General features: G+C 43.6%; 1 protein-coding gene across 1 annotated transcript in view; it reads right to left on the bottom strand.

The window, feature by feature from the left end:
• Window positions 1-14,056, bottom strand: part of LOC122932356 (sialic acid-binding Ig-like lectin 14) — a 150,846-nt gene that overhangs the window by 43,591 nt on the left and 93,199 nt on the right. Inside the window, exons 5-6 of the mRNA XM_044286725.1 lie at window positions 8,300-8,329; window positions 7,494-7,748 (exon numbers count right to left, since the gene is read on the bottom strand). Coding sequence (XP_044142660.1) covers window positions 7,494-7,748; window positions 8,300-8,329 — 285 coding nt within the window. The remainder of the gene's footprint in view (window positions 1-7,493; window positions 7,749-8,299; window positions 8,330-14,056) is intronic.

Genomic DNA, 14,056 nt, shown 5'->3' with positions numbered 1-14,056 from the left:
TAAGTGCCCTCATAGATACCCCCCAATCATGTGCCAGTGAGAAGTGCCCCTAATCGTGTGCCAGTAACAAGTGCCCCCCATAGATGGCCCCCCAATCATATGCCAGTAACCAGTATTGTACCATATAAAAAAAAACACTTATACTTACCTCAGGCTGGCAGCGATGTGATGCAGGCCTCTTCCGGCCTGTTTCCCGCACTGTACGGCTCAGGCAGCGCGATGAAGTAATCGCGCTGCCTGCACCAGCCTCTGATATGCTGTAGGCCTAGTGCCTACAGCCTATCAGAGGAACGGGGAAGGGAGACGCCTCTCCCCTGCCCCGCAGCACATCCATCTGTATCGCTGTCCTGAGGACGGTGATATAGATGGCTATGGGGATGCACGCTTCCAATGGAAGCTCTTATCTACCTGTGCCCTGCCGCCGCCCCTCACTTGTGAGCAGGGCCACGCCGCCTGGGGCGATCACCTCACTTTGACTAATTGGCAGTGCGGTCCTGCTGGTGCCCCTTAAAATTTTGCCCCCAGCTACGCCACTGGCTTGTATAGCTGCTGCTGCTCCCAAAAAAATCCAAACCAGACTGCATTTTTTTCCCTTTAGATACAAACCTTCCAGCTTGTCCAGCTTCAGTCAGGTCAAAGAGGGTTTTAAGTTCAGCAGGGGGTTTGTGACACACAAACAGATGAAATTGTCCTCCACCCATGGACAAAACATCACTTTTGTCAAAATGAATGAGACATGGGATTATCACACTCCTTCTTCTGAGGCCAACAAATAGACCTTCTGTTGCTGATAGTACCCCATCTTGCCACTACCCTTGTCTGCCTGCCTACTATCATGTTCTGCACCATATTACTGCTACTACCACTTTCTGCCTTCCAACGCCATGCTCCATGCTGCCATACTACCACAGCTGTTACACCCTGCTTCTAATTTTCCTATCATTAGCAATACAGTACATCGTGGCCACTACTACTACTACTTGCAGCCTCTGTTATCCTCTTGCTTTCTTTTTTTTTTCTCCTTTAATTTTCTTTATTCGTCTAGAAATCACTTACAAAAATAAGAAAAGCAAAATGTGTACATTTACCCACATCCACCCACCTTCCTCCCCCACAATGCCCCCCCCCCGAAAAAAAACAATTGATTTAAAACAACGGAAGAGGTCACCGTAAGGTCTTTTTATATCCTTCCTTCACCTGTTCCATGCTGCCCAAACCCTAAGCCATTTATCATATGAGCCTCTCTGCCTATACAAGATGGCCTCAATCTTTGATTTTTGTTGACTAGGTTCAACTACTGGTCGAAATGCAGAGGGGTGGCTGCAAACCGAGACCTAGAGATCAGGAGACGGGCCAAAAACACCCTGGTCAAAATACACAGTTTTGGCTTCTGGCAATTTAAAGCGGTCAGATCCCCAAGGATCCACAACTCAGACTGGCGAGGAAACTCCATCTGTAGTCGTTGAGCAAGAAAGTCTTGATCTGCTCCCCAATATCTATCTAAAAGGGGCAATCCCAAAACAGATGGAGATCGTCTGCATTCGGGCTCCCACAACGTATGCAATTGGAATTGTTTCGGAATCCTCGCTTCTGAAGCCACACCGGCATTACATATATCTTGTGAATAATATTAAACTGAACGACTTTGTGATTAAAACTAAAAGAAACTAAACCCATATTCTTCAATACACTTTCCCAAGCCTCAGAAGATAAATTAGAGTGAGTCTCCAGGACTTTTGTCCAGGAGAGTGACAATCCAAAAAACATACCTTAATTAAGTGTTTATAACAATAAGCTATCTTAACCTTTACATGGTTCTTTATCTTTATTAAACTGTGCAAAAAACTAGACATGTCTATACTTAATAACATGTTATCTGCAATGCTGCAGAGTGCCAATCGTAGCTGAAAATATCTAAACCAAACTATTTCACCTGTGTTTTCCTTCTGCACGATCTCCTTCCCCAACTGCACATAAAGCAGTTGGGGAAGAACTATCATTCTTCTTATCCTCTCCTTTCTATATCCACATTGTACTGCTGTTCCGAATTTAAAGGGAGAATTTTTCCAGGCTTGTTCAGAACAAACCACCATTTCTTCTGATCATTAACACTTGGGCATATATACAGTAAATACAGGTAGGCTGTTATGAACAGTGAGTGGAACCTACTGGTCAAACCAGATATAGTATGGATTCTCTACGCCAACCAAGGGGTGGTCTTCAGGATTAGCAAATATGGTTGACAGCTGCAACAGGTAACGCACAAATAGCTCAAGTTGCTGTTAGAACCGCAGTTTGTGTGAACTAAATAAAATAGAGGACACAATGGTATTCTAGAGAAAACTGGAGTGAAGGCAGCAGATGATAATGATGATGATTGTCAGAGGTAGAAGCTGAAGTGTAACCAGACATAAGCCACAGGTCAGAAGCAATTATCAGGTAGTAGCCCAGTACAGAGGAACATACAGGCTCAGGGTCAGACAGACCCAGTAATCAATGCAGGCAGCAGGCAGAATGGTCAAACACAGATGATCAGAACAGAACACCTTCTCTACTGTTAGTAACTCAATGCTCAAGCAACTTACTGGGAGAGAAAGCTGCTATTTAAACTTGTAACCCTGCCCAGGGGCTGTGCTGGTAGGCAGGAAGCACCCGTCCCTGGAAGCATAAATGACAGGAGGCAGCAGGTGCATGCCACTATTGTACACCAGCATTGAGTGGAGCACAGAGAAAGCATTGCTGAAGGAAACATCTGGCAGACGTAAGCCTGTCCCATCTTGCGGAGATAGCAGCGGGCAGAAGATGCTTGGAGATATGACAGGAGATACAGCAAGAAGTATAGCAGAAATCCTAGGCCTATTATAGGCGTTCCGCCCCTGTTAGTGCATCATTTTCAGATGCTTCTGCAGAACATGCCACTCTTTCTTCTGACACTAAGCTGTGTGTATAAACAGGGCCTGCCCCAGTGAGGCATACTTTTTGGAGGCTTAGTCCCAACAAGCCAATGTTTTTTCCCCCATAGCACTGTGTGTATTAAACACCATCTGCACCATTACAAATTCAAGGGTGCATTTTTAAACACACTGTTTCTTAACACCACCAACCATGCATCGATTTATTTATTTCTCTAAGGCCTCATGCACACGACCGTTGTTTGTTTCCGCATCTGTTCTGCCGATTTTAGCGTTTCAGATGCGGACCCATTCATTTCTATGGAACCGTTAAAAAATGCGGATAGTCCACTGTTTGCCATCCGCGTCCGTGATTCCAGTCCGTCAAAAAAATATAACTTGTCCGATTCTTGTCCGCAAAAAACAGTTCACTGACCCATTCAAATCAATGGGACCGCTAAAAAATGCGGAGGCACACCCGATTGTAATCTGCGTCCGTTTTATTCCTATCATTTGCATGGCAAACCTTACACTTTTTTTTCCCTTCCTTTTATTTCTGGTTGTTCTCCAAAAAAGAAAAGGAAGACACACGGAAAGACGACGGAAACAAAAACGGAAACGGATCACGGAACAACAGAACCCCAATTTTCGGAACAGAAAACAACAACAGTCGTGTGCATGAGGCCTAACTTATATAGTGCTGAATAGTGTTGAGCGCGAATATTCGAAAAGAAAATTTTTATCTCAAATATCGCCACTTCGAGAATTTGTGAATATTTAGAATATAGTGCTATATATTCATTATATCGAATAGTCGTTATTTTTTCCATCTGAACACATGATTCCTCCCTGCTTCTTGCTTGTGGGCCAATGAGTCATTGGCCCACAAGCAACTTAAGCAGTGAGGAATCATGACTTCAGATGGAAAAAAATGACAAATATTCTAAAAAACTAATATATAGCACTATATTCTAGAGTGCAATATATTGTTTTTTGACCCACGCCTGTATTGAGCGTGCAATATTTGCATATTACGCAATCATTACCTTGCCGATTTTCGAGTAAAAAAAAAGAATGTAGAATATAACGAATATTTGAATTTGCAAATATTCAACAAAATATCACAATTTCAAATATGACCCCTGTCGCTCATCACTAGTGCTGATATATTCCGCAGCAGTATACGGATATTAACCTCGTGCTCACAATCTAAGTTCCCTTTCAGTATATCTTTAAAGTGTGGGAGTAAATTAGAATCGAACACAGGGAGAACATACATACTCCATTCAGATGTTGCCCTTGGTCAGGTTCCAACCCAGGACCCCAGCGCTGCAAGGCTAACCACTAAGCCACTGTGCTGCCATGATATACCCATAGCTACATATGTCAATATCTCTCTGATATGATTTGCTATTGCTGCCATTGAATCCAAGAGCTGAAAAAGGGGAAGAGCAATAATTTATTAAAAATAAATAAGAAAAACAGATAACATCTTTGCCTAGGAGACTAGAAGGTGTTATAACTCCAATTCTCAGGGCAATTGGAGCAACTTTGATTTGGAGCAAACCGCTTTGTAAGGGGAAACAATGAATTTTGTATTATTAACTTTGATGCAGTTATTATTTAAAGGGACTCTGTCACCACTTTCTAACCCCCACTTTTTTAACTATCGTTTTATTCATGGTGCCCTTCTGATTACAGTTGTCATCTTATATGTTAGATCTGCGGTGCCGTTTAGGTAAAAAATCGATTTATATCACCTGTCAATCAGCTAGATAAGGTGCCCAGGGCGTTCCTCTCCTCTTGAATCTGCCGCCTGCCGCCGCCGCCGTTGGTGCCCAGCTCCTCCCCCGGTCTCGTCAGCGCTGCTTCAAACAACACAGATCCGCCTCCGGCTCTCCCTCAATGCCCCCTCCTTTTTTTCGGAAATCTCGCCCGTGCGTACGCATCCTTTCGGCATCATCGCTCTAAGTTCGCGTTATGCGCATGCGCGAGAAAAGGATGCGTACGCACGGGCGCAGGCCTGTGCGCACACGCGAGATTTCCGAAAAAAAGGAGGGGGCATTGAGGGAGAGCCGGAGGCGGATCTGTGTTGTTTGAAGCAGCGCTGACGAGACCGGGGGAGGAGCTGGGCACCAACGGCGGCGGCGGCGGCAGGCGGCAGATTCAAGAGGAGAGGAACGCCCTGGGCACCTTATCTAGCTGATTGACAGGTGATATAAATCGATTTTTTACCTAAACGGCACCGCAGATCTAACATATAAGATGACAACTGTAATCAGAAGGGCACCATGAATAAAACGATAGTTAAAAAAGTGGGGGTTAGAAAGTGGTGACAGAGTCCCTTTAACCCGTAAGATACACGGAGCTGATATCCGTGTCTGAAATCCAAGGGCCGTACAGCTACAGCTCTCTTATTGGGCGGGTGCAGGAGCTGCTCCCGCCCGATCAGCGGCAGGGGTCCGGCAGTCATGATATTGCACCCCAAAATAGTGCCAATCAAACCTTCATCTCATCTCGCAAAAATGATACCCTACCTAAGACAATCACCCAAAAAAATAATAATATGGCTCTCAGACTATGGAAACACTAAAACATGATTATATTTTTTTGTTTCAAAAATTATATTATTGTGTAAAACTTAAATAAATAACAAAAAGTATACATATTAGGTATTGCCTCATCCGTTAGAACCTGCTGTATAAAAATATCACATGACCTAACCCTCAGGTGAACACCATAAAAAAAATATAAAATTAAAACAGTGTAAAAAAAGCTATTTTTTGTAACCTTACATCACAAAAAGTGTAATTCCAAGCGATTAAAAAGTCATACGCACACCAAAATAGTGCCAACCAAACCATCATCTCATACATAAAAAATATTAGCCCCTACATAAGACAGTTGCCCAAAAAAATAAAAATAAAACTATGGCTCTCAGACTATGGAAACACTAAAACATAATTATTATTTTTTGTTTCAAAATGATATTATTGTGTAAAACTTAAATAAATAAAAAAGTATGCATATTAGGTAGTGCCTCGTTTGTAAGAAACTGCTGTAAAAAAAATATCACATGACCTAACCCCTCAGGTGAACACCGTAAATAAAATAAAATAAAAACGGTGTAAAAAAAAAACTTTTTTTGGTCACCTACTCACCTTACATCACAAAAAGTGTAATACCAAGCGATCAAAAAGTCATGTGCACCCTAAAATAGTACCAATTAAACCATCATCTCATACTGAAAGAAATAATCCCCTACATAAGACAGTTGCCCAAAAAGTCAAAAATGATGGCTTTCAGATTATTGGGACGCTAAAAAATATTTTTCTTCAAAAATGCTTTATTTTGTAAAACTGAAACAAAAGCGGTTTTATTATGTAAATATTTGGTATTGTCGCGTCCGTAACAACCTGCTCTATAGAAATACCACACGATCTAACCTGTCAGATGAACATTGTAAATAACAAAAATTTAAAAAGGGTTAACAAAGTTTGCAAAATCAGTTTTGAATACCTTGAGGGGTGTATTTTCTAAAATGGGGTAAGTTTTTGGGAGTTTCTACTCGAGGGGTGCATCGGGGGGGGGGGGGGTTCAAATGGGACATAGTGTCTAAAAACCAAACCAGCAAAATCTTCCTTCCAACATCCATATGGCGTTCCTTTCCTTCTGCGCCCTGCCTTATGCCTGTACAGCAGTTTACAACCACATAGGGTGTTTCTGTAAACTACAGAATCAGGGCAATAAATATTGAGTTTTGTTTGGCTGTTAACCCTTGCTTTGTTACAGGAAAAAAATGATTAAAATTGAAAATCTGCCAAAAAATGAAATTCTGAAATTTATCTACATTTTCCATTAATTCTTGTGGAACACCTAAAGGGTTAACAAAGTTTGCAAAATCAGTTTTGAATACCTTGAGGGGTCTATTTTCAAAAATGGGGTAAGTTTTTGGGAGTTTCTACTCGAGGGGTGCATTTCGGGGGGGGGGCTTCAAATGGGACATAGTGTCTAAAAACCAAACCAGCAAAATCTTCCTTCCAACATCCAAAAGGCGTTCCTTTCCTTCAGCGCCCTGCCTTGTGCCCGTACAGCAGTTTACAACCACACATGGGTTGTTTCTGTAAACTACAGAATCAGGGTAATAAATATTGAGTTTTGTTTGACTGTTAACCTATGCTTTCTTAGCGATTTTTTTTTAAATTAAAATAGAAATCTGCCAAAAAAGTGAAATTCTGAAATTTCATCTCCATTTTCCTTTAATTGTTGTGTCATAATATAAGTCTATGGCCTGCATAACGGATCCATCCGGTCTACGTTATGCTGGAGTCCTCTCCTGCATAACGTAAACCGGGCGGATCCAATATGCAGGCCATAGACTTATATTATGACGGAATGAATAATGGAATGCCTCTAAAGGCATTCCGTTATGCGATCTGTCATGGAATTGGATTATGGTTCGTGGTAACGGAATCCATAACGCAATTCACATTATACCACAACACGAACCGAAAACAAATTTTAAAATATGAAATTTGCTCATCCCTAACTATAATGAGAACAGATGTCACATCACATGTAATACAAATGCTTTATACTTACTGTGATATATAATTTCTACCGTCCTGTGTGCGGCCCCATGTTCATTCTCTGCAGAACACCGATATCTCCCAGCATCACTCTGGGTAATGTTGCTGAGTGTAAGGGTGACAGTCCGGTCACTTATAGTCCGCTGGACCTCCCTGTCTTCTTTATACCAAGTAATGGAAGCCTCCGGGTTACTGTCTACAATGCACTTCATAGTTATAGAATCCCCGTCCGTCACATTCACAGCGGTGATATTATCAGTATCAGCACCTAAGAGAGCGAGGTATGACACCATAGATGGAATTATCTATCTATCTATCTATCTATCGAAAATCATACTTACAATACCTCATCCATTTAGGTGCAAAGAGGCTGCCGCCGCCATCTTGCTTGAAGTTCCTGCACAAAATCTGGTGCGCGGTAATATATGATGTCACCATTCTGACCTACGTGATGACATCATCATGCACCTCGCAAAGTTTCTTCAAGCAAGATGGAAGCTGCAGCCTCTATGCGCTCAAATGGATGAGGTGAGTATGATGATGATTTTAATTTTTAATTTTTTATCAACCCCTGAAATGCCATAATATTGATCTTAGATGTCGCAATCAGTAATGAATGTGGCATCTGAGGGGGTACAATGACGGGGGGCAGCGCAATCGCCGTTCCCTGTCACTGCAACTACTACTTACAAAGAAATGGGCTTCCTGACAACGTACTTCATTACAAAGCAATTTTTTTGTCGAATTCTGCGAAGCAGGCAAATAGAATTTTTGAGAACTTCGCTCATCTCTGTTTATAATCTTACAGCAATCACTTACCTTCTAGGGTGATATTCATAGATGGAGGATCTGAAAAAAAGCAAACAAAGTATTTAACACAAAAATGTCTGGTAACTTTATAATAATGCATTTGACACAATCTGCTGATCTTTATATAAGGCCCCACGCACACGACCACAAATTGCGGATCCGCAAAACACGGATGGCGTCCGTGTGCGTTCCGCAATTTGCGGAACGGCACGGACAGCCATTGATATGACTGCCTAGTCTTGCCCGCAAAATGGACAAGAATAGGACAGGTTATATTTTTGGGGCGGACCACGGAACGGAGCAACGGATGCGGACAGTACACGGAGTGCAGTCCGCATCTTTTGCGGCCCCATTGAAGTGAATGGTCGTGTGCATGAGGCCTAATACAGGGCAGTAGGAAGATCAGATTGCTCAGACTGTAACATTGTTGCACACATCATTTCCTGAGCAGAAGCAGGTGGCTTACATTAGAGGCCTACATCATACGTATGTTTTGTTTTTTTCATCATGCTCCACACATCTCAGGATACACCGAGTTAAGGGAAAGGTTAAGGAAGGAGAGGTCTGTACATGTCTGATAGATCAGCTTGAAAGGGGTTTGCAAGGAATACAATATCCTCAGGGCCGGTGCAAGGATTTTTGCCAACACAAGCGAAGCTACATTTTGGCGCCCCCCCCCCCCCCACCTCAGATCAGAACCCCATGTCAGACATCATCCCCCAGCCATCAGCCCCCAATGTCAGCCATCAGACCCCCATGTCACATTTCTCCCCCTCCATGTCACATTTTTCCGCCCTCCCCCAGGGTGCGCCCTAAGGCGGCCGCTTGGTCTGCCTTATGGTAGCACCGGCCCTGAATATCCTCAGGATAGGTCATCATTATCTGATTGATGGCAGTCTAAGTCCAGGCAGTCAGCTGTTTAAAGAGGCTGCGGCACTCCAGTTACTGCTGCGGCCTCCTCACCAAGCACAGCGCAGCACATTATACAGTGGCTATACTTGGTACTGCAGCTCAGGACAATTCACCGGAAAGGGACTGAGCTGCCCCTAGACCAGGCATCCTCAAACTTCGGCCCTCCAGCTGTTGTAAAACTGCAACTCCCAGCATGCCCGAACAGCTTACAGGTATCAGTCAACAGCAGGGCATTGTGGGAGTTGAAGTTTTACAACAGCTGGAGGGCCGCAGTTTGAGGATTCCTGCCCTAGACCAATGGATATAATGTCACTGGCCAATAAAGGGGCCACAGCGCTGAGCGGAGTCAGGCCTCCACCGATCAGATATTGATGAATAAGGCCTCATGCACACGACTGTTGTGTGCATCCGTGGCCGTTGTGCCGTTTTCAGTTTTTTTCGCGGACCCATTGACTTTCAATGGGTCCGTGGAAAAATTGGAAAATGCACCGTTTTGCAGCCACATCCGTGATCCGTGTTTCCTGTCCGTCCAAAAAATATGACCTGTCCTATTTTTTTGACGGACAATGGTTCACGGACCCATTCAAGTCAATGGGTCCGTGAAAAAACACGGATGCACACAATATTGGCATCCGTGTCCGTGATCCGTGTCCGTAGGTTACTTTTACACAGACGGATCCGACAGTCACTTTGTGAAAACTCAGATCCGACAGTATATTCTAACACAGAGGCGTTCCCATGGTGATGGGGACGCTTCAGGTTAGAATATACTTAAAGAACTGTGCACATGACTGCCCCCTGCTGCCTGGTGGCCAGTGCCTCCGGCCCCCCCTCCCTCCCCTGTAGTTAACACATTGGTGGCCAATGGGCGTCCCCCTTCCTCCCCTGTAGTACTGTAGATTTATTGGTGGCCAGTGGACCCCCCCCTTCCCTCCCCTGTAGTACTGTAGATTCATTGGTGGCCAGTGGGCCTCCCCTCCCTCCCCTGTAGTACTGTAGATTCATTGGTGGCCAGTGGGCCCCCCTCCCTCCCCCTCCTAATTAAAATCTCCCCCCCTATCATCGGTGGCAGCGGAGAGTACCGATCGGAGTCCCACCGATCGGTAACCATGCCAACCAGGACGCTACTGCAGTCCCAGTTGCCATGGTTACTTAGCAATTTGTAGAAGCATTATACTTACCTGCGAGCTGCGATGTCTGTGTCCGGCTGGGAGCTCCTACTACTAGTAAGTGACAGGTCTGTGTGGCGCATTGCTTAATGATCTGTCACTTACCAGTAGGAGGAGTTCCCGGCCGGACACAGACATCGCAGCTCGCAGGTAAGTATAATGCTTCTACAAATTGCTAAGTAACCATGGCAACTGGGACAGCAGTAGCGTCCTGGTTGCCATGGTTACCGATCGGAGCCCCAGCGATTAAACTGGGACTCCGATCGGTACTCTCCGCTGCCACCAATAATAGGGGGGGAGATTTTATTAGGAGGGGGAGGGAGGGGGGGGCCACTGGCCACCAATGAATCTACAGTACTACAGGGGAGGGAGGGGGGGCCCACTGGCCACCAATTAATCTACAGTACTACAGGGGAGGGAGGGGGGCACCCACTGGCCACCAATGTGTTAATTACAGGGGAGGGAGGGGGGGCCGGCCGCACTGGCCACCAATGTGTTAAATACAGGGGGGGCTGCCAGGCAGCAGGGGGCAGTCATGTACACAGTTCTTTGAGTATATTCTAACTTGAAGCACCCCCATCACCATGGGAACGCCTCTGTGTTAGAATATACTGTCGGATCTGAGTTTCACGATCTAACTCAAATCCGATGGTATATTCTAACATAGAGGCGTTCCCATGGTGATGGGGACGCTTCAAGTTAAAATATACCATCGGATTGGAGAAAACTCAGATCCGATGGTATAAAAGGGACTCCTGACTTTACATTGAAAGTCAATGGGGGACGGATCCGTTTGCAATTGCACCATATTGTGTCAACGTCGAACGGATCCGTCCCCATTGACTTCCATTGTAATTCAGGACGGATCCGTTTGGCTCCGCACGGCCAGGCGGACACCAAAACGACTTTTTTTTCATGTCCGTGGATCCTCCAAAAATCAAGGTAGACCCACGGACGAAAAAACGGTCATGGACCGTGAAAAAATACTGTCGTGTGCATGAGGCCTAATACTGAGGATAGGTCATCATCAATATTTTACTCCCTTTAAAGTGGTCTTCACTGTCTTAGACTCAGTTACTTCTATAGGACTGTCACTTTCTCAAATTATGCTTCATTTGGGACTAGCGATCTTTAGGACTATTATCTTGAAAAAAAACAGGTAATGACATATGGTGTGCATTTATATACTGTTTATACAAATACCTAAACCAGTGTTAAAGAAGTATACAGTCACCTAATTACCGTTGTTATCCAGTGCCATCATTACCACATACTGAAAAAATAATATACCATCCAAAAGTAGTGGTTTAACACTGCTTAGGTCAGTAACACCAATAAAGGGGTTGTACAGGCCATAGACTTATTTTATGACGGAATGTATAATGGAATGACTCTAAAGGCATTCCGTTTTGTATTCCATCATGGAATTGCGTTATGGTACGTGGTAATGGAATCCATAACGCAATTTAGTAAATACCACAACACGAACTTCAAAATATGAAATTCGCTCATCCCTGGTCACTATGCTTGGGGACACCCTGTGTATATGAACATAATTTAAACTCTATATTTGAAATGTTTCTGGGGATTTCAACTCACAACCATCTACATTAAAGGCAAGAACCTTAACCACTGGGCTATAGAGCTCAATGCTATGTCATAACAAAAAAAACAACTTCTTAGACGTTTCTCTTATATAATACAAGAGAAACTTCTATGAGGTTTTTCAATGATGACTTAGCATTGAGCTCTATAGCCCAGTGGTTAAGGTTCTTGTCTCTAATGTGGATGGTTGTAAGTTGAATCCCCACAGAAACATTTTAAAAATAGAGTCTAAATAAAGCTTAAATACACAGGGTGCCCCAAACAGTGACAAGTTTGAATTTATTGAAAAAATAAATAAAATGGAGCAAAACGTAAAATATGATGAAAAAAAAAAAAAAAACACCCGTATTAACCCAGCCCAACCTTTTTAACTTGTGTAACCAGTATGTTTTTTGGGGAAAGGTGGCAACCCTAACAACACACTCACTCAGGACGCCTATTTTTTTCTTTTCATTGCAATATTCTGACCCTCATAACTTTTTTATAGTTATGTCTATGAAGATGTGTGGGAGCTCATTTTTTGTGCGATGATCTGTTGTTTTTGACAATACCATTTTGGGGTGTGTATGTCTAGATCACTTTTTATAGAATTTTTTTGGGAGATAAAGTGATGAATAAAACGCGATTCTAACTTCTTTAATATTTTAATAGTATGGGCATTTTCACATCCGGCAATAGCCATAAAGCAATTTTTTTTTTGTTTCTTTTTATTTTGGGGAGTGGTGGTTATTTTTATTTTTATGTTTTTATTTTATATTTTCTAAACTTTTTTATTTTTTTTAAACTTTTTGTTTAGTCCCCCAAGTGGATCACAACTTACAATCATCAGATGGAAATTGCTCCATTAGCCTCCATTCACACGTCCGCAATTTTGTTCCGCATTTTGCAGAACGGAATTGCTGACCCATCCGGAATTGCGGACCAGCACTTCCGGGTCCGCAATTCCAATCCCGAAAAAAATAGAACATGTCCTATTCTTGTTCGCAATAGCGGAACGCACATTGCCGGTTTCCGTGTTTTGCGGATCCGCGGATCCGCAAAACACACACAGATGTGTGAATGGACACTTAGTCTGTAGAAATCAGTTTATCACAGTTCAGTGCTGCTGTCTAGTGGCCTGAACTGGGATATACTAACAATGAGCCTGGAAGCCTAATACAGGCTGTGGCTTATTTATAGAACAGGGTGCTTTCCCTGATCTCCACCAGGGAAAAGCGCTCCTTAAGAGGAATCCTACGCTTCCGTTGTTTAACACTCTCAGTTACCGTGAGTGAGGGGAACTCATTGCTGTGAGGGGAGGGAGCATGTTGCATATTCTGGGACCATGAGGGTCAAGATCTGTGTGAGGAGCTTTATGGGGTGTAAATCTGTTAGGGAGGGCCGCTATTGATAGAATGTAACTGTGTTGTTAGAACATATTACATAATTTGGGGCCCCACTTTTGATTTTGCCCAGGGCCACATTTTGTCTAAAACCAGCACTGCCTGTGGGCATAGTGTAATTTCAAGTAATCACCCCATTCAGGCCAATGGAGCGAGTACTTGTCCTTACACTGCACTGCAGATGAACAGGAAGCAGAACTCACATGGAGCCCCGCATTCTCTTCAAACAGCTGATCAGCAGGAGTGCCAGGTGTTGGACCCCACCGATTAGATATTGATGATCTATCCTGATGATAGGTCATCAATATACAGTATATTGCAGGACAACTCCTTGATTATTACTGAGGACAAAGAGAACAATACTGTGGACTGGATGGTTCTCTCCTCAGTTGCAGCAGGATGATGTGGAGATACTCCCTGTTGCAGCAGGATGATGTGGAGATACTCCCTGATGTGAGAACAGTCAGCATTTGGACTGCCATGAGACAGAGATTCAGATGGAGGTGGGGGACCTTAAACATAGCTGTGTAGTGTTTCGTGGTAGGGGCACCTTTAGCCATGGTGGTGGCAGTAGGGGTAATGGTAGTGATGGTGACAGTGTACTTAGTGCAAATTCAATGGAGGGAATTGGGATTGCATCCAAAGAGTCCACAATGACTTACCACAGTATGACGATTATGCGTTTGACAGGACCTGGG

The sequence above is a fragment of the Bufo gargarizans genome, chromosome 1 (genome assembly GCF_014858855.1).
Source record: "Bufo gargarizans isolate SCDJY-AF-19 chromosome 1, ASM1485885v1, whole genome shotgun sequence".
Lineage (NCBI taxonomy): Eukaryota > Metazoa > Chordata > Amphibia > Anura > Bufonidae > Bufo > Bufo gargarizans.
Note: the sequence above shows the minus strand (reverse complement) of the source record. Positions and strands in the feature narration are given on the sequence as shown.